We start from the raw sequence: 20,855 nt of genomic DNA, 5'->3' as shown, positions 1-20,855 counted from the left end.
AAGAGGTTGCAAGGGAGACCTGCAAGGGAGACCTCAGTGGTCGCAGTTGCGACCTCTGGCAACCCCTAAATGATGTCCCTGCATCACAAGCGTGATATGCTTACATTCAGTGTCCTAGATCGAGAGGCCATGTAATTATCATGGCCTTTAACCAACGCCTGCAAAGATAGCAAAGTGCAACATTGCGTAAGCTAAGATCCAGACATTTTGCACACCTATCTTCAGCGTCTCCAAATGTTTTGTATTTAGAATCAGGGGTAAAAAGTTAACATATAGATTAAAAAGCAAGGCATGCCAGCATGAACACCTGCACAATCCCATATGTGGATCTGTACTTGGCGTGAAATCTAGCGACTTGCCTAAAAGGGCCCTAGCAGTAAGAACACAATGCATCTCAACTAAAATGTTCAATAGTGCATAGGCAACCTGATAAAAAGTAGCATCTCCCATAATTAGGGACGGTTGACATAATCAAAGATGGCAGTCTGGTCCAAGAACCCGAGAGGAACAATGCTCCTTTTCCCCAGCAAATATTTGTCAAGAATATTTGAATGTTCAGTCTCTGCTCAGTTTTACCCCCTCCTTCACGAAAACCAAACAAGTTTGACCCTGCTGTGAATGTGCCTGACAACCTATTTTGCAGATGAATCAAGACGGGGATGGGCCAGTAACATGTGGGTCTGAACTGTTCCCCTTCCTGAAAATCAAAATAATAATGACTTTCTTCCAACTCTATGGAATGTGATAAACCAACGTGAATGGATTAAAAATTCAGTCAAGCAATGAGACCTGGATGACCATATTTAATGAAGTTCAAAGAGGATTAGGTCTGGGCCATGAGCTTTTGAGCTGTCTGATTGAGCAAGGCAGTCTGCACCTCTGCCTAGGTGAGGCCTAGGATTGGACTGATCATACAATGGTTCTGGATGAATTGAATTAGGCATATAGCAGTTAACCCGCCCCAAAAGACTCCCATTAGGGATGCACCCATTTAATCCACAATTCAATTTTTAAGAGATTGTCCACTCAGCTGTAGCTTTTTCATTGTTGCATCTATAGGCCAACACCATCACAGGATCAAGATTTAAATTCTTCAAGGCATTTAAATGCCTTTCCTTGTCTTGCTTTGAGTTCTAGGTCTACCACTTTGGAGATTGTAGGTTACTTTCCTGTGGTTCACCTGCACCCATAAAGAGCAACCTGACTGCCTCCCAAATATTTTGATAACAATTCTAGAGGGCAAAAGGATAATATGGGAAGGATAACTGTAGGTTCATGGTTATTTACAGTCTTGGATGGAGTATTGGGAGTACATCATGGGCAGGATCATGTACACAGTTAAATCAAGAATAATTTGTCAGTCTTTTGCTTGTGCCAAGAAAAGTCGATTGTATAAGAGTACCTATTACTGAAAAGAGTACTGTGTCCCTGGATGTCAGAAGGGAATCTACCTTTTGCTGAGTTTGAGGCTACTTCCAAAGTTTCTGGCAAATCAGTCCTTCCGGCGGGCGCATACTGGCATCCTGCATCACTGAGGGCCAGTGCCAGAGGATGCGTCTTCTTCTGAAATAGGGACGCCATCTCATGGACAGTCCACCAGTTTTTCATCAACCCCCATACATAAAAAAGGGGGATGAATCAATATGTCTGGCCCAGGTGTTCATACTGAAATTAATTTTGTTAAAGATGTGATTGATGACCAAATTCTAAGAATTAAGCAGAACAAAGAGTGAGCCAACAATGTGTTGATTGATTAGGGATTAGAGTTGCTCGACCAAGTATTCTATGTTGCCACGCCACCACTGTTCTTCTTTTTCCCATTTGCTTTTGCCAGAACATAAAGACATTCAAAGGCATTATTAGGGAGCAGAAGGAAGGCCCAGGTCTCCTGCAACCTCATGATATCAAACATAGGTACATCATTTACAAAATCAGGATCAGCCTGCAATGTTCCACGAAGGTCGGGTAATGAAGCTCCTATGCAGGGGAGATCTATTTAAACCCGGGGTGAGATAGAAGGCGGAATGCGCCTATTTACTTTTTCTTTGGCAACATTTGAAGTAATAATGTCAGCTGTCCCACCCAGCACCGTCTCTAAGGCATTTAGTCCACAATGTCAGTTATGGTAAGTGGGCCAGTAGGTACATGGACAGGAACACGAGCCACAAAGATCTGCACTATTCCAGATTTTAAATCGTCCCGGAGCATACCCGGATTCATGTAAGTGACTGTAATTTATCAAAGTAAATTTCCACTCCTGCTTCTGATAAAACATCCTGTTTATTCCTGACTTAGTCACACATATAACGGTCTGTGGAGGAAACTCTGGCGCTGCATCCCCACGCAATCAGATACGGAAAAGACTTTATTATGAATAACCACTGATGCTGGGACGGGATTTTGGAAAGGACCTCTCTGTTTGAGTTCTTATTTCCAGAATAGCAGCCCTTGCATGTGTACATGTGGCTCTGCTTCCTCCAGTCCTCCATCTGGTCTTGTTTGGTCATTTCCTGAATAGTCAACATTTCCATCAACCAATCTCTAGTTGCTGCCACCGTGTTGATGATATCAGTTACTCAATCCTTTGCAATTCCCACACATCGATTGCATCCCCTGTAATGACGTCAATGCGCTTATTGGCTGTGTAGTAGTCTGACCGTCTGCTTGTCTATGTGAAATCTGTGCATTGTTATCAGTTTGTGGAAAGTCATCACTAGAATAATGTGCCAGGGTAACAGAGTCTGGCATCTGATCATTTGCCACTGCATGCTCATCCACAATTACTGTGGGCACCAAATTAAAGGGTGTTTTCCAGGTGTCTGCCAGCCATTTATAGGATATACTTGCCATTAAATGTACAATCTGCAAAATTAGCCTCAACTCCACTATGCGAAGCTTTATTTTATGCATTCAATATGCAATATTCAAGTTTACTGCACTACTATAATCAGTAGAATGTTGTTACATAATGAGAAAATATACTGTGTATGCTGTAATTAATAGGGTAGCTATCGGAGCAAAACAAAACAAGGAGCATAAAACACAATTGAACAACTTTTACAATCAAAGAAAACAAAAGTTAATGCTTTATTTTTATTTTTCAAAGTCTAATTCTAATTAGTACCCGCCGCTAGAATGCAGAAAGCAGCCCACTGATCGGATAGTTTCTGAGCCTTACCTTGTTCCATGGTGGGCATTTTTTTGTTTTCCTTTTTTTTCATTTACACAAATGGCCGTCATGGAAGGGGAGAAGGGACTACCTGTAGTCCCTTCTCCCATTCCATGGCCGCCATTTTCTTTGTTTACTATGGCCGCATTTTCTTTACCTTTTAGCTTTTTCGGGCTGGGGTACTAATGGCAACAAACCCCCCGACTGCGGGCCATTAGCGCATAATGTAATGCCGCTGGGGCCTTCGTTAAGGCCCATGCTACGCTCGGGCCTGTAACTATGGGCCTGAGGGCATTACCTTATGTGGTAATGGCCCGTAGTCTTGGGGGTTATTGCCTTAATAGTAAGCCGTTGATTCCGCTGTCAGGAGAAAAGCAAGGGCACTGAAACCTAAAAGAAACAAACTCATGCTAACATGTAAACGTGGATAAACCACACCCTGTAATGTTAAGTCTATGATTACAAGCAACACATACCTGGATGCGAGGATCTGGGAAGCTTTGATGTCAGCAACAACGTGAAGGAAGTAGTAACTCATGAAAACTCGTCTTTGTAGCAGGAGGAAGGCGAAGCATATGCTGTCCCAGATGATCCCAGCCTCCCCGCTTGGCAGCTGGCAATTTACAGGATCCTTGGCTGTCAGAAACCAACAAACAATGCATCAATTGCACACATAACAAGAGGGACACATGCCGAAAACCTGATTCTCTGAATCGAAGATATTTAGAAATTGCTCAGGATCATTTCAATAACTGATGTGCATCGGAAAAAAAATATTTTGAAATTCTATGAAATTCTTTAGTGGGACAATGGTTCATATATCTCAGTGCACTTATAAAATATGGGGCGGAATCCTTTTTTTGGAAGAATAGCAGGAGATTGATATGAGGAGGCATATCATGGGATGGGGATGGAAAATATCAAGTTTCTGAGGCCAATTCAGAATTACTGAACGTGCAGAGTGGTTAGTCATGGTGATGGGTGCTGGTGGGCTGGCAATGCATAGCAATCTCAGATAAGTAGTTGAGATCAGTGCTGTTAGTGCTTGGCTTGTCTAGTGCTTCTGACACCTTCGACCGTACTATTAGAAACTAAGCCTGGAGCAGTACGTTCAGTCGAACCCTCTATAATCCGAGGTTCACCTTATTCAGGATTTGCCAAACATCTCAATCTTTTGAGAGATTTGCAGCCTCCAGCTCAGGGAGCAGATTCCCTCGTCGACATCAGGACTTGATTTTGGAGCTCTTCAGACATGACTGGAAAGGATGGTGATTGAGAAGAGGGTAAAGTCTGTGGCTGATTGAGAGCCTGATCACTCCTCTTCAGGCAGGGATTAATGCCATTGATTGTAGAGTTGAATTTAGGGAGTGCTGAACAGATTATAATGGTATGTTTTCGTTTGTAAACGTTTTGAGAAGGTGTTATCTGTGTTTCATTGAAGAAAAGTAGGCTTGCCAAGCTTTGCTAGGGCTTTGGCATTTTGGTCGAGAGAGATATCCTTGCATATTTTGTACTGGGGTGGCTTGAGTGAATGCCTTCTGAAACATGAGCACACACAAGTCAAAATATGGTTCAGTAAAATAGCTGACACAAGCACATTTGAGATAAGGGGAAAACATTCAGGTTGTGCTGAGGAGAAACCTTTGCAGGGTCTTTCTTGCTGATGACTCAGGAATGATATTCATGGGGGTGAGGGTGATTGAACCTCACCTGCCTAGATGTAGAAGGAATGTGTTCTGGGGATGCTTGCTTATTGAAGCATTGCAGCAGCTTCAGCAGTTAAGGCCAGGTACAACATCACACAGCACAAAACGACCACATTTTGAAAAATAATCTTATCAGCACTATCGATGTCTTAGGTGTGTGAGGAAATATGCAACACACAATAAGATGACCTTAAAAGCATTGGTCAAACATGGAAGGGACAGAGGAAGGCATGGAAATGTTGCAGCTTTACAGCAGAAAAGCTGCTGTCACAGTTGTTGCAGATGTAAGAGTCATGGGATGCAGCATAGTACAGCACCAGAAGCAGCACAATGGCCCTGGCTACAAGCTCCCCAAGCACCGAAACACTGTTTGAGATGGCTAACAATGTGTCCAATGGCATTGGTGGCTTGGATCTGTCTGGCACTTCACTGATGCTAGCCAAATACCCACCTTCCCTAACATCTGAGCCTCGCACAAGTGGGAATGTATTCCATCTTTCCATGTTTCGACTGGTCTGTTGAGATGCGAGCTGAGGATGCACCAACAGAATCTGTTTCAGAAGGTGGTGTGCTTGAGGAGGGTTTGGAGTTGCAGCTCTTAGCAGTTGGTCAGTGGCAGCAGGGACATGGCCAATTGCTCATGTTAACGGGGCAGACATGTTCTCCACCTGGCACACCCCCTAGATCACCGAGCACCTATTCCACTACTTTGGTATAAGAATCTGATGATTGCAATGGTGGCGATGAATCTGGAGAGAGTGATGATGACCAAGAAGTTGACTATATGCCACCTTGTTGTAATAGAAGACTGAGTGATATATCTGAAAACACAGATATAGAGTCCAGCCCCAGCACCAGTTCTGAGATGGAAGGACAGGCAGAGAAGCAAGAAAACTCAGAGAGGTGCCTGCTAGCACTAAACATGCAGGCCTTCGGAGGGTTCCATGTGTTAATATCCCCGCAAAAATATCGCCATACAAAAATATCGCCATCTTTTTGCGGCGATATTAATGCATGGAACATGCGGGGGACACCCCCGCAACCCCTGTATTATTTTAAAAGGAGCGGGGACGCCCCTGCAACCCCCGCTCCTAATATTATCCCCACCAATAATATCGCCTATGGCCGTTCCCGACGACCATATATACAGCGATATTTTTGGTGGGGATAATATTACCTGATACTTATCGGAGCACCCATATTTTACACAGCGCCTATATTGCCAACACTGCCTTCTGTCTTTGTCACACCTAGTCAGACACCCTGAAGTGTCAGTGAGATATATCATAGGAGAAATATTACAGCACCAGCAAGGTCGCCAAAGCAACCAGTGGCATCTATGACACCTCCTAGCCTTGCCACATGCCCCTAACCATAAAACCTGCAACAAAGTACTTCCAGAAGCATGCAAATTATTAGTAGGGTCAAAAGAACATCAAGTTCCAAGCCTCAGGTAGTCATTTGAGTGCAGCCATACATGTTGTAACTATCCACAGGTTTGACGGATATATGTCAAATTAGACCTTCAGCCATATGCCTTTGCTAAAAAAAAAAAAACAACAACGGTGTTAAGAAGCTGATGGCAAGGGCTGATGCCTGCTGACAAATTCCCAGCTGGTATTACTTTGCCTGAAAAGAAATGCTTGAACAGTATGATGCAGTAGCGAACAATATATTGGGCAGGTCAGAAGATAGGCAAGTCCATTGCATAAATGATTTGTGGAAAAGTGGCCAAAGAAATGACTCCATGTCTGTAATGTATCATGAAACTGGTGAGCAAAAAGGGCCATCCCTGCAATCTGAATGTCTATGATCTGAATGGAGCACTAGAGAATGCGAAAGATGGCCCTATGTGGACATACCGGTGTCCCAAGTAAACAGACTATGTCACTCACACACATGTTATGCTGCACTCCCTTAAACAAATGGGGCACACCGGATTGTTGCCACACTCCTACAGGGAAGGTAGCAGGCATGGCTAATCTTTGCTGCACACCTGCAAGAAAGAGGCACGTGCACCTCAATTATGCTGCACTGCCACAGAGAGGAGTGAACACATACCATTTATGACACACTTCTGCATGAAGAGGGGTCTACGTGCCTAATTTATGCCACATTCGCACAGATGAAGGTGGCACACCTAATTGTTGCTGCGCTCCTGCTGGAAAGGCGGCAAACACATATGCTGTGCTATGAGTCCGTAGTGCGGGAGGTGCACACATGATTTTGCCACAAACCAGATGAGTAGGGGGTGGAAGTGAGCACACACACCTAATTGTTGTCACACTCCCACAGAACAGGGGTTGCACACACAATTTGCACACACCCACCTTTGGCCACACTCCCAAAGGGAACAGTGCATATGCACAATTTTTGCCATTCTCCCACACGGAATTGGGGCATGCATACACTCAATATATTTGGCTCTCTCAGGAGACACAAGCCTGAAATGAAAGAGGAGTTTCTTGATGAACCCATTCTCAAGTCCGAACTAAATACCTTCAGATGGTGGGGTTCATTGCAAAACATTATCACCCAATTTCAGCAAGGCATACTTCACTGTTGCCAGAGGTTACAGTCATAGGCACAAAAGCTCTTGTTTCCGAATGTCGCTAGACAATGTTTCCTGAGCTGATGATGGTCAATGTTGCCACTCTCTTTTGTCTTAGTGACATTGACACTGGAATAAACACCCTCAAGATTTGGATGGCCTGGGCGAGGAAGAGAAGTGAAGCTGCCATGCAGCTTTTTCTTTCATTCCCACTTTCACTGATGATATTCATCACAAACTCAGTGCGTGTTTATTGGCTATCCAATCAAGGATGTCAGATGATTTCTTAGTGCATAATGCTGCAAAAACTGAGGTTATTTTCTTCCCTTCTACTTCGTCTTCTTTATCTTCTTCTATTTCATTTCCTCTGGCTCAACTACCCATTTCTTCAGTAGTTTGTAACTTATCGTTCTTTCAGTCATCCTATTTCACTATCTGCTCATTCCTGTTGATTTCACCTGTACAACATTCGGAAAGCACATATGTTTATGATTTTCAAAGCCACAAAGCTTCTGGTGTCTTCCTTAATCTTTTTACAACTTGTTTACTTTTCTTCTGCACTCTTTGGACTTCCTATATCTCGTTTAGCTTATCTGAAATCTGTATTTCATGCCTCCATTCATGTTGTTTGTCAATTGGCTCCTCGTGATATTATTTCCTCTTCTTTGGCTCAACTCAGATGGCTCTCTTTTCATCACTGTTTAAAGTTTCATTTTGTATGTTTCGTTTTTAAAGTTCTCTATGTTCTCACTCCTCATCTTTCTTAGCTCATCTCTTTTTATCTTCCCTCTGGCTCCCCTCAGTCTGCCCCTCACTATCGTCTTGTAGTTCCCCGCCCGCCTTGTGCTCAATCTCGTTTTGGATCTTTTTCTTTTTTAGCACCTTTAAACTGGAATGCACTCCCTCTCTCTCTCGCTCCATCACTGTCTACTCATCCTTTCGGGTCTCTGTACGATCCCATCTTTTCTTATCTGGTTAATGAGGATTTTTTTTCAATTGCTGAAATACTTTGTGTTTTAAATATTGACTTAATTATTTGTACTGTTTTCTGTTCTTATGTACAGCGCTTTATAAAAATGAAAATGAAATACAAATACAAAATACAGTCAGCACACCAGGTGGAACCCAGATCATGATTGGGATGCTGTTTCCCATTAATCCTAGATGTCCCTACGATAGCAGCCTGCGTTTCCTTCCTGTCATTGGTGGTGGGCCATACTAATGAGGGGTTTGTGGAGGGAAAGAGGGGGGTTTGTTTGCTTGGGACTAGAGGACAGGGAAATGCCACTCATTATATGCCACTCAGTTTCTGCATGGCAGATATCTTGCCACTTAATTGCCTGGCACACTCTGCTGTCAGGACCTCTTGGGTGCGTTGATATTGTCCCAGGTCCATCATTATGACTGCTTTGGAAAAGACCTTTAAAGTGTTTAGCTGTGGTGCAGCAGTGAGTCGGATGTATTATGGAGGCCTTAATAGCAAAACTCAGTGGATCTATGACAGATAGTGGGCACCTCTTCAATGACTTCTGCAATTACATGCATTCCAGTATAACTGCAGAAAACACATGTATTTACTCATTAGTCTCTGATGTGTTTGGAAAGATAACTGACCCTATTTGTGGTGTGTTCTCCTAGACGTGTGAACGACGGACAACCTATCTACAAGAGGATAGAAAGACTAATTAACCTCAGTGAGGGATTCATTCGTATGCAAAACAAATGTCCTCCTGATTTGTGTAGTAAGACACCTGCTCTTACAATATCTATCCTCACGTAAATTAAATTAAATATACCAAACTACATTGGCCAATAAATAACACGTGACATGTCTTTTTTCCCAACTATTTTTAAAAGTTTTGATCTTCTGATTTTTTTGCCACCACAACACTGTCAGCATTTTCAAAACCAGTCAGAGAGGGGCTTCAAAACATCCTATTTGCTAATCTTACCTCCTACAGCAATTCTCCCCAATTAATGTGCCCAAATACAGTGCAGTATGCCTTCTTTAATAGTTTCCTGAACCGAGCAGGGGTGTTGCTTGGTGGATGTAGATGGGTAGAGTGGTTGACTGAGTAGGGGCTGTCACCGAGAATCCTCTGGCACCTCTGCCAATCGTATCTGCACTGGGGCAGGGAATGAGAAAGGGAAGCAGGACGTCCCTCTCCATTCACTTCCATCTGGGGAAGTAGTCACAGAGTTCACCTTTGTGTTAGTGGAGCACTAGTGCACACATGAAACCCAGGCAGGTTGACCTGGCAGATCACCACAGAATGCATTGGTTTAGCATTATAGTCAGTTCAGGGTGCTGGCCGGGCTGGTAATGCCCCCTACCCGGAGGTGATAGGCCCAAGGGACTGCCCTTTGTGGCCAGTAAGGCAACTGGTATGCCAACATCCAGTCAGGGGTGCTAATATATATATATTTATAAAAGTTGTTATAAAGATACCAGTGGCTGAAAATAGAAGAAGCAAACTCAAAGAGAGACCCTTTTTTTCGATAGAGGTCAGAAGTGAAGGTCACCAAGAGGTGAAGGAGAATGACTGAGGGTCCTGATATCAGGTAGGTGTGGCTTAGTTGAAATCTGGTGTGCAGGGAAGTGGCTGAGAGAGATGGGGTAGGGGTGAGAGGAGCTGGCGAGGAGGCAGGTAGAGAAAGTTTGAACGAGCTGGAGTTGTGGGAGAAGCATGCATCCTTCAGCTGGCTAGAAGCATATGCCATTATGAGCCGAGGTGACTGGCTGCTCCTGAGCTAGAGTCGTGGGGGAAGCATCCTTCAGCTGGCTAGTAGCATAGGCCATTATGCTGCTGGCTAGTAGCATAGGCCATTATGAGCTGAGGTGACTGGCTGCTCCCGAGCTGGAGCCGTGGGAGAAGCATCCTTCAGCTGGCTAGTAGCATAGGCCATTATGAGCTGAGGTGACTGGCTGCTCCCGAGCTGGAGCCGTGGGAGAAGCATCCTTCAGCTGGCTAGTAGCATAGGCCATTATGAGCTGAGGTGACTGGCTGCTCCCGAGCTAGAGCCGTGGGAGAAGCATCCTTCAGCTGCCTAGTAGCATAGGCCATTATGAGCTGAGGTGACTGGCTGCTCCCAAGCTGGAGCCGTGGGAGAAGCATCCTTCAGCTGGCTAGTAGCATAGGCCATTATGAGCTGAGGTGACTGGCTGCTCCCAAACTGGAGTCGTGGGAGAAGAATCCTTCAGCTGGCTAGTAGCATAGGCCATTATGAGCTGCGGTGACTGGCTGCTCCCGAGCTAGAGCCGTGGGAGAAGCATCCTTCAGCTGGCTAGTAGCATAGGCCATTATGAGCTGAGGTGACTGGCTGATCCCGAGCTAGAGTCGTGGGAGAAGCATCCTTCAGCTGGCTAGTAGCATAGGCCATTATGAGCTAAGGTGACTGTCTTCTCCCTGTGTGCCGGATGCCAATGAATGGTTTGCCATCAGCTTCCATAACTCTGCCACATTTCGGAAACATGTGATGGTTTATTCCCAAGGAAGATGTACAGCACAGTGTTTACAGTTCTACTGTTGCAAAACCGGGCTTTGACGTGGCACTTAATGTCCGGCTAGTTCCTAAGTACTAGATTTCTTAACAATTGTGACTGCCTTTCAATAATCTCAGGTTGATTATAAATGAAAATAATGACTCCATGTGTTATCCCGGCAAACAAACGTTTCACATTAGAGAGATGTAATTAACGCTTGGTGAAATGAATGCTTCTACTTACGGATGCTGTAACCTTTCACTGTACAGGCCAGGCTAAAGACTTGAATCAACCAGCAGCTGTTCTTAATTAATGACTCAATGTAACCACAGGCGCCAATCTGTAAAGCAAATGGGCATAGAAAAAAAGCAGATATGAAATACCGTGCTAACAAGAAATGCACAGTAGCTGTGTATAGAACATTAAAGCTGTACTTATTGTCTCTGGTGGGTCAGCATCATGGAACAACAAATACACAAACCATGTTATAGGCCATTCACAATCACTTGTGAATCTTGTTGCACGTATAGGATATTTTAGTGCTCAGCAACACCTATTTGTGTAGAGCATTTAATGATCATTCATTCAATCACTCACTGAGATACCCACTCAATCACCCACCCACTGAAATACTCATCCAACCATTCACTCAATCACCCACTCATTCACTCAAACTCATTCATTTTTTCACTCACTCACTCAGTTGTCACGTTTCTAATGCCATATGCAGGGAAAAAAGCAAAATGTAAACAAATGCTTCACTGTACTGATAGGGTGGGGTATATCCTAGTGTCAGCAACTACATCCTATATGATGGGCTCTTTACCAGTAGAGTGTTTACATTTGAAATCAAATATATTCTTGCATCATCAAGCTCATTTGAGCAACACTCCCTCCCTTTGAAAGCACAAAATATAAACTATGGCCTCATTTACAGTGTGGCGGTATTACCAAAGGTAATACGGCCAAATGGAGTTAGCGTTAATACATGCATTAAGTATGCAGAAACTTAAGGGAAATGCAGGATTTAGTCATACAGACCTTTCAAAGGATTGACCCATCTCGTTCGAGGATGGATTCACTGAATCATCCCCTGCAGAAAAGTACACGCAGGAATCCTGCACTGCTGACACCTATGCATAGCGAGCACAGGACCGTTGAAAGCATGATCCTCTTCTATGACCAGTATGCATTGCTCAGAAGCAGGAAGTGTAGCTGTCTAAGGCAATGAGGCAGAGGTAAGAAGAGCCTGGGCTGGAGTCGAGTTAGGGTCTTGGGGCAGGCAGCATTAGGGGTGGAAGTCATGGGGTGCAGAGCCATCATTGGGAGGGAAAGAGGAAAGTACAGGAGGGATAAGGATGCATGTGGGCCATTATGGCAGAATAGGGATGGGTGAAACCCCATATTACGGAACAGAAAAGAGGTGGGGGCAATAGGTGGATTTGGTGGGGTGTATGCGGCAGGCGACTCTGTGGGGGAGGGGTTTGGTTTGGGGGATTCAACAGGACCTCAAATCGGGGAGAGTGGAAGCAGAAGTGGGGCAGAGATCCCCTTTACCTAATTCCTATTTGGGATTATCAAAGGACTCCATTGGGATAATGCAATATTACCACAATCGGTGGTAATACCAAAATTAGTAATATTACATGAAGTGAGGGTTTTCTGGGGAGGCAATTTCCCTGATGCAAAACCAAACAGTTTTAGGCGTTTCAGAACTGAAACGCAATCTGGTATTGTGGTAAAAGTGGCATAATCATGTTAGCACCACTTTTTTACCACACTGCCCCACTCTGAATGAGGCCCTATGTATCTCTTTTGCATATGTTTCTTGATCCAAACACATAGCTATATTTTCAAACTAGGGTACATAAGAAGTGTGCTAACGATTCAGGAATGTATAATGTTCCTTTACTTATACATCTATGCAATCTTTGTTGAATGAGTGGCCAGAAAAGAATGTACAAAATTCAAGAAAGTTATCATTGCAGCCTTTCCAGTAGGTGATCCAGATGTGTAGGTGAACAGGGAGTGCAGAGAGGGAAGGGCTGTAACCAAAGTTAAGCACTGTGATGAACCTGAGCAATTCGACCCTTCTTCCCAGAGGGGAGCCACCCCCTTTGCAGCTATGCATGTGAGCCTGCTATGCCAGACCCTCTCTAGGGATCTGGGCAAGGGGGACCTAACTGGGAGTGACTCCCCTCCTGGGGACAAGGACTCCCATTCCAGAATGGAACTCCCAATCCAAACCACCTTGTCTGCATAGATGGAAATGGAAAATACTTTTATATCTCCCACAACAACTGGATTTCACAAGAATCCTTCTTTACCTCTCTTGGCTGCAGGCAATGCTGAGCACAGCGTGAATGTCCTGTGAAAAGTGGATTGACAGAAATGAAAGCATTGTAAATAACATTTGGAAAAGATATCAAGGTTCCGGCAACCTGCGAAACGCGGGAGTGAAAAAGTTGACTGAGAGTAATATGAATGCTGTGAAAATCCTCAGAAAAAAAACTATTGAGCTTACAGGACCCTGGGAAACCGGTGAGTAAACACACCCTATGAAAGGGGGACTGTGAGAAGTATCAACACTGCAGATAATGGCTGGGAAGCTATCTAGGTTACAGGAGCCACAGTGAGTAAGTACCCTAAAAAAGGGGGAAGAAAAGGAATATAAAGACTTTTGAAGGAAGGCTGAGAAGGCTAGAGAGAAGAGAGAAATTTCAAACTTTGAACAACCCAGGGTGGACCACCACCATACATATATATAAAAGAAAGCGAATGGCCTGAGGATTGTGGGGTTTCGGGGAGCAACAGTGCTTCGAAGAAAGGAAAGAAGGAAGGTTTTTTTTCTCACCAAACATCAAGGTTTTTGTTTAATTACAAGAAGAGACTAAAATACTTAATTTAGTATCAATGCTGGGCAGAATATCCTGCTGTGAAAAAGGACATTGTAAGACTTTCGAAAAGGTCAAGTGTGAACTCGGCCATACAGAAGCCTTGCTGAGGCTAGTGTACAAGGCATGCCCTTCCTCCATTTAGTTAGGTGTATTCTAAAGTGGCAGGACCAGTTAGTTAATAGGATTCAGATTAAAAAAACTTTCTTTTGGACTTTTTACTTGAATAAAACCCTTGAATCTTGAATCACAATTGTCCGAGTGCTTTGGCTGGTTCGCCACAGTGGACTATAAGATACAGGATGATATGGAGGGATTACAAATGTGGGCAAACTATGCATTGACCTACGATCTCAAGACCAGTCAATCCCATTCAGCTGATCCAAGAAATTCTGGCAGGAATACCCCGACTGACTGCATCCCCCGCTGCAGTCGAGGTCCACTCTGCCAGGCACTATTCTTTATCCACACAGAGCAGTATTAGGTTTGTGAGATCAGGCAGACCCTGGGTTCCTGCCACTTTTTCTGCGCTCATCTTCAAGCTTGGCTTATGATTTGAATAGATGGCTGCCATACTTGAATCCACCGCTCTCAGGGGCAAATATTAATCACACAGACATACAAAACAGGAACTGCCATTAAAATAGAATCTGACAGAGTGTACATGTTTGTTTCTGGTGTAAAAAATGCACAGACAACTGCTGGAATCCTGCCTTTCTGCGTACCTTACAATTCTGAGGCTATGGAGAGACCTTTGGAGTACCCTCATTGAGCGGCGGACCACGCATGCAGATTTCCCTTCAGCTTCCGCTCTGTGCGGGGAATCCAATCCAGAATCAGGTGGATCTGGGGAAACCCTAACTATGCAGCCTGATCAGAATAGGCCTCCACGAGGGGTAGACCTGATTGTTATGGTGGGGAGTAATCATTGCCCTACATGCTACATCACAATATTTCTCTGAGTCCTTGCCACCAGTCGTTATATTTTCTAAATGACATTTCATGTGACGTCAATCACATTTGCCAGCTACGCTACAAAGGCAGTAAGACGTCACCTTATTCAATGATTTTAGTGCACATCCGCATGCGCCTTCTTTAATTAGGATTTTACCCATCAATTTTCTTTTGTGTTGCATCTACACAAGTCACTTGTAACCTCCTGAACCGCATAGTAAGTTCCTCAGGTAAGTCCTTCTGTAGGTTACATCTTTATGTAAGTGTGTAGTATGTATAGTAGGACACACACGTGTCCACCACCCTGGTAACTGTCTCCCATCGGTCTTCAGTGAAACACAAGGGCAGGGAACATTCCAGACACCCATATTCTACACATAACCTCACACACTCTGACGTCATACTAACAAGCATTCCAACACACATGCAGGAAAAGGGGAAGCCAGATACCACACACCACCCTCCTTTACTGACACAGACACAGACACAACATGTGTACCAGGCACAACACCTTCCATGAACCTTGCTGAAAATTGTACATTATGACCACCAGGGGCACGCCAAAGTTGGGGCATCCCCCACCCGGCTTGCTTTAAGAGCAACCATTGCTTATCCCGCTCCAACATATATATGTGACAGACAGCTAGCAAGACATTCCTGGGCAATATACATAACTAGAGCACAGACGGAGAAAAGCAGCCCAACAGTCAAAAGCCAACCCAGGAAGGTGTCTAGAAGCTAGGGGAGTCAAAGAGACCAAACTACCCCAAACAACCTGTAGGCATGATGAAACCACAGCAACAACTAGACATATCTTCTGCACTCAACCAGATGTGTACTGGCACCAGAACCACAACTGTACACACATCTCCAAGTGCAACCACACCAGAAGAGTGCGAAATCCATACTACTTCTAAGAATGCAGGAACAGCAATATCACTTTTATTTGTTGTAACCATACTGGAATGCTGGGATATCACATTACTCTTAGGCCATCTTTAAATGCTGTGATAACCATTTCACTGCATTGGCTGTTTCATACCTCTACTACGATCTTGGCTTGTAACATTCTCTGTTCCCAGAATAAGAACCCATATTCGGCTGTAGGCCTAGTTATATGGACGCAACCATCACATTACACAACTACTTTCCAATCTCCCATCTTTGTTCAACATACCAACCAGCACAACTCCAATCGCCCTTTTCTTCTGCACAACACCCCCTACTGACGGAAACAAGAATGCTTTTACCCAATATGTTAGAGGCATCACCTCTGATCTGCCGTAAATATCATATCAAATTGCAAAATCAATTAAAATCTCTTCTCAATGTATATTTGACTACTAAACGAACCCTACATCAGTAAACCTTTTTTCTAAAAATGTGTGATGCTATTAGCACAGTAAACCTGCAAATAAAAGACATTAAATGTCGTACGCATTGCTCACATTGTCCTATCAATCCATGTTACATTAAGCTCTCAAAACCTCCAAAAGGCTTACACATTTTCTGATGAATGCCACTTAAATTGAGGTAGACGCATTACACATTCTCTCGAAGGCCACTCCCTGCATTATTGGTCATCCTCAATCGTAACACACTGCCTACTTACCTACTACCCTGATCAAACTGACAAACAACTCGTTTCAAACTTATTTCATCTCGCCAACAGCGATGCCCTGCGTAAGACCCCAGTTCCTAAATTTGCAGACCTGACTGTCACACGCTTCTGTGGAGTGAAAATGCGCACATAGGGGGAGACATGTGCCATTGTAGTAAACATGTGCACTTACTGAAACATGTTATGCTGCAAATGATTTATGCATACATGTGTGTGGAAACCCAAATTAAGTCTTGGCCATGCATAACTCTTCCAACTGTACCTAAGTAGACGCGCCGATGAACGGACTATTTAATAGAATTATCAGCTTAACCTGCTGCCTAATATCGCTCTCTGGCACCAGGTTTGAGATGGGTTTAACAATCTGACAGGCCTACAGCTCACTCTTTTCACCTGCTCTTGACGGTAAGAGTCATGTTTCCCTTCCCAAATCAATGCATGTCCTCCAACAGTCATGAAGAATCTGTTACCGCTACAGGTAGACAAGCAGGTCCTGGAGCTCTCTATTCGTTCAGTATGCAGTGAACACAGCACTGGCAAAAAAATCTATCCTAGATGAAACTCTAGTGTCTGACTTTTGCCTCATCTCATACTCACTCTAGCCATCTACGCTGCTTGTGTACATGGTTACTGTCCAACATCTGGTTTTAGTTGACTGCAATAATTTTCTTGATTCGTCTAATCTAGAATTGAGTCCCAAAAGAGGTACAGAGTCCATGCTCATCTCCTATATGGAATTCTAGGGTGGAGGACGGCATCAGTACCCAGAGTTCATATGATGATTTGATTTGAACTGTATGCTGATTTAGACAAAGTCAAGCATGGACTTCGGCTCAGCCACTCACAACATGTCTGTTTAAAGGATGCACATTTCAATTGCCGAGAACCTGTTTTGACCTTCCCTCATGTGAAATGAGCAGGATGGAGCCGGGTTACAAACAGGTATTCCGATGTCTATCCATTGGCCATCGTCACAGCTCAATCTCTCATCTCCTACGGACATTGATGGAACATTCATCCATGTTACTCATCAAGGGTTCCTTGCATGTATTCAATGGTTATGGTTGGTTATGGGCCATTGTTGTAAAGAGGTGTCAACAACCCAGAGAAGAACCATAGTGCTTTAATAATTACAACATAAAGTAAGGGATAGAAACATGGTGCATCTGGTACAGTACAAATACAAATGGAGGGCTATAGATGTCTGTTGGCATCCAGGCATGGAAGTTTGGGTACCCAAGAAAAACAGACAGGATTGCATTCCAAAGAGGATATTCCTAGAGTCCTATAGAGGAAAAACACACAGAAAGGAGGATGGAGAGGAAGGCATGGTGGAATATCCCTGGAACACTCTCAAAGTCAAGATCTTCACTCAAATGCTATAAATGAGCCCAGGTGGGTCAAGAACCTTTGGCTACAGGGTGATCCCAAAGGCCCGAAAGTTACCCATGGCCCAGTGGTTAAAAGTTGGTTGATGATGATTAGAAAAGTGGGGATCCTGTCAGCAGACTGCTCCAGAGGTAGATTACAGGAAACTGACTACCATTCCGAGGTAATGTAAGGATGGCCAGGGAGATTGGATTGAAGCCAGAAGAGGAAGGGACATAGCCTCAAAGGTCAACGGTCACAACACTATGGAGGGTAACATGTCATCACATATACATGCTCACACATTCAAGCACACCATAACACATCTCCCTCCTTTACGCACAATACATAAAGAGGGTACTGTTGTATGCCAAGAGTGAGGGCATTGATAAGAATGCTTGCAACCTTGGGTCTACCTGGAGGCTGTGATTGTACAGATAAAACAAGTGATGCACAAGGTCACGCCCCTAGCAGTCCCCAAACAAGAAAGGACCTACAGAATAAGGAAGCTGGAATAATGCTTCAGCCGCCATGATTGTTTAGCGAAATATAACACAAGTGGGATAGAGTTCATTTTTGCTACTCTCTAGGGAACTAGTGTTAAAATATAGGGAAGGTTAGTTTGCTGAACACACAGATAGGGAAATTAGTAAATGACGGCAGGCATTGCTAGGTAGGATAAATACGAAAATATTGAACATGACAAGACGATTGCCTTTTTGAGTGACCAACGCCCTGGAGGATTCGTAGTTAAATTACAAAGCACTGGAGTTTAAATGCTCTAATAGAGGTTTTGTTGGTCCACAATGGTGTTTGGAAGGCTGAGAATGCCAAGGTTGAGAAAGGAGGGAGGACGCGATAAGGAGCTGGAACTGCATGAATTGCCCCTCCCCTTCCCTTAGGTTTCAGCCTAGCTATGTAACAATACGTACATTTCTATTGATGGCAGAGAGAAACACACAAAGCTTTGATCCCCAGATGCACACAGTAATGTTGCCAAAAATACTATAGCATGATGAACACACAGCACCCCATGGTAGAAAAGGTTTAGTGTGCACACAAAGAACACAGTAGATAAATACATGGAAGAAGTGGGCCTTGCACATTGATCCCACACCACGATAATGTACTATTTCTGATTCAATTATATTATGCACCTGCAAGCAACAGTGTGTGCCATGAAGAAGGACATGACAACCTGTTCAAGGTAAGCAAACTGTCTGGGAGATTGGGGCCAGGCGTGAGAAAGTGAGATGGGAGTATGTTCATTATTTTTGCCCACTGCAAAGTTTTGATCCCTCCTTGCACATTAAAATATAATTGGATTGCTGTGAACAAGTGCAACATCTAAGGCTTCATGAGTAACAACTGACCAATGGTGCCTGCTTAATGCGGTTAGTTGGAGTCGTGCAATGTATTACAACAGTTGCCAAGAGACCGGCCATAAAACAAGGGGCTTGTAGCATGCTGCTTAACCAAAGTGTATGATCCTTGTCAAATAATTTAATCTCACTTCATATTGCCTAAAGAAATTGTGAGTTCTCAAAGCCTTCCATCTTTCATACATAACAATACCACTGTCAAAACAGGTCAAAATCAGCCGTGTCCAATGACCATGTCTCTTGGTCTGGTAGTGTTTTAAAATGGACAGTGGTCATGGCTGAAAGCCATGTCTATTTGTCTGGTAGTGTTCTACAATATACAATGGGCATGACCGAAGGCCGTGGTGCAGAATAAATCTATGGAATACCAAAACCCTTGAAATTCAAGGAAAAACCTTTAGTTGCAGGTACGCAAGGTGAGAAAATGCAACAAACCCCCTGAAATTCTGCTACAGCCACCTTAACTTTGCGCCCCTGTTGTGTAACCTATGACCAAAATGATGACATCACAGGTGGCATCCCTGATGACATTACTGGTGATATAAGTAATTACATCATCTAGTGCATCACTTATGACATCACTGGTGGAATACTATTTACATGATATATAACACCATTGATTACATGGCATCAGACATAATATAATTTATGATTTAGCTAATAAAACCTTTGATTAATTAAATAACAATTTAGGACATGGACTTTGCCAAGGCTGTGGACACAGTGCATGGCTAAAGGCCATGGCTAGTGGCTGGTTCGTGTTGTAAAATATACAGTGGGCACGGCTGAAGGCCACAGTCACGGGCCATGGCCAAAGGCCATTGATAGTGGCCCTTTAATGTGTTACAATATGTGGGCATGGCCAAAGGCTGGGACCACTGCCTATGGCTGATGAGTGTTCTAGAATATATAGTGGGCATGGCCAGAGGCCATGGCTAAGGTCCGGTTGTGTTTGAAAATATACAGTAAGCACAGCTGAAGGCCATGGCTACTGCCACTTAATCTGTTATAATGTACTGGGGGGATGGCCAAAGGGCATGTGGTAAAATATACAGTGGGAATGGCTGAAGGCCATGGCTAGAGTCAAGTTACTGTTGTAAAATATACAGTGGGCACAGCCAAAAGTTGTGGCAGTGGCCCCTTAGTGTGTTAAGCTATATACTGGGCACGGCCAAGGCTGTGGGCACTGGCCGTAGCCGGTTAGTGTTGTTATCTAATCAGAGATTCCATCAGTGATGTCATAGATGATGTAATTAGTGATGTCACCAGTGATGCTATCAGGGATGCCATTTGTGATGTCATCATTGTTGTCATATGCTGCACAACAGGGGGTGAGACGTTACAGTGGCTTTTGCTGAATTTCAGGGTTTTTCTTGTGTTAAGTTATCACCTTAACGTCCCTGCAACTAAAGATTTTCCCTGAAAATTATAGGGCGGCGCCCGCTGCGCTATAGTTAAGGTGAGTCAGACTCCCAAAGGAACCTCGAAAAACTCTATTGCTAATAACTCTTGATTTGTGTGATGGATTTGGACAAAATTGTGAAGTCAATTGGGGATGCATAGGCCTGCTCAGACTGCACAGTCTGGGAAGGATTCATTAAGAAATTAAAAGGTTATTAAGAAAACAAAAAAGAATCAAAGTTGCTACCTACTTCCCATTCATTTTCCCATAGACAAAGAAGGTCAATTCTTGCCAGACCGCACTTCCCAATCCGCTGGACGAATT

General features: G+C 43.8%; 1 protein-coding gene across 8 annotated transcripts in view; it reads right to left on the bottom strand.

Annotated features, from left to right (window-relative positions):
• PIEZO2 (piezo type mechanosensitive ion channel component 2) overlaps positions 1 to 20,855 on the bottom strand; it is a 1,512,892-nt gene that overhangs the window by 267,976 nt on the left and 1,224,061 nt on the right. For all 8 annotated transcript variants that reach the window (XM_069613375.1, XM_069613368.1, XM_069613370.1 and 5 more), the window contains 2 exons: positions 11,154 to 11,250; positions 3,646 to 3,805 (listed from right to left, as the gene is read on the bottom strand). In XM_069613375.1, the coding sequence (XP_069469476.1) occupies positions 3,646 to 3,805; positions 11,154 to 11,250 (257 nt within the window). The remainder of the gene's footprint in view (positions 1 to 3,645; positions 3,806 to 11,153; positions 11,251 to 20,855) is intronic.

The sequence above is a fragment of the Ambystoma mexicanum genome, chromosome 5p, assembly GCF_040938575.1.
Source record: "Ambystoma mexicanum isolate Mex_15411 chromosome 5p, UKY_AmexF1_1, whole genome shotgun sequence".
Classification (NCBI taxonomy): domain Eukaryota; kingdom Metazoa; phylum Chordata; class Amphibia; order Caudata; family Ambystomatidae; genus Ambystoma; species Ambystoma mexicanum.
The sequence above is the reverse complement of the archived record's forward strand: the minus strand, read 5'-3'. Positions and strand labels throughout refer to the sequence as shown.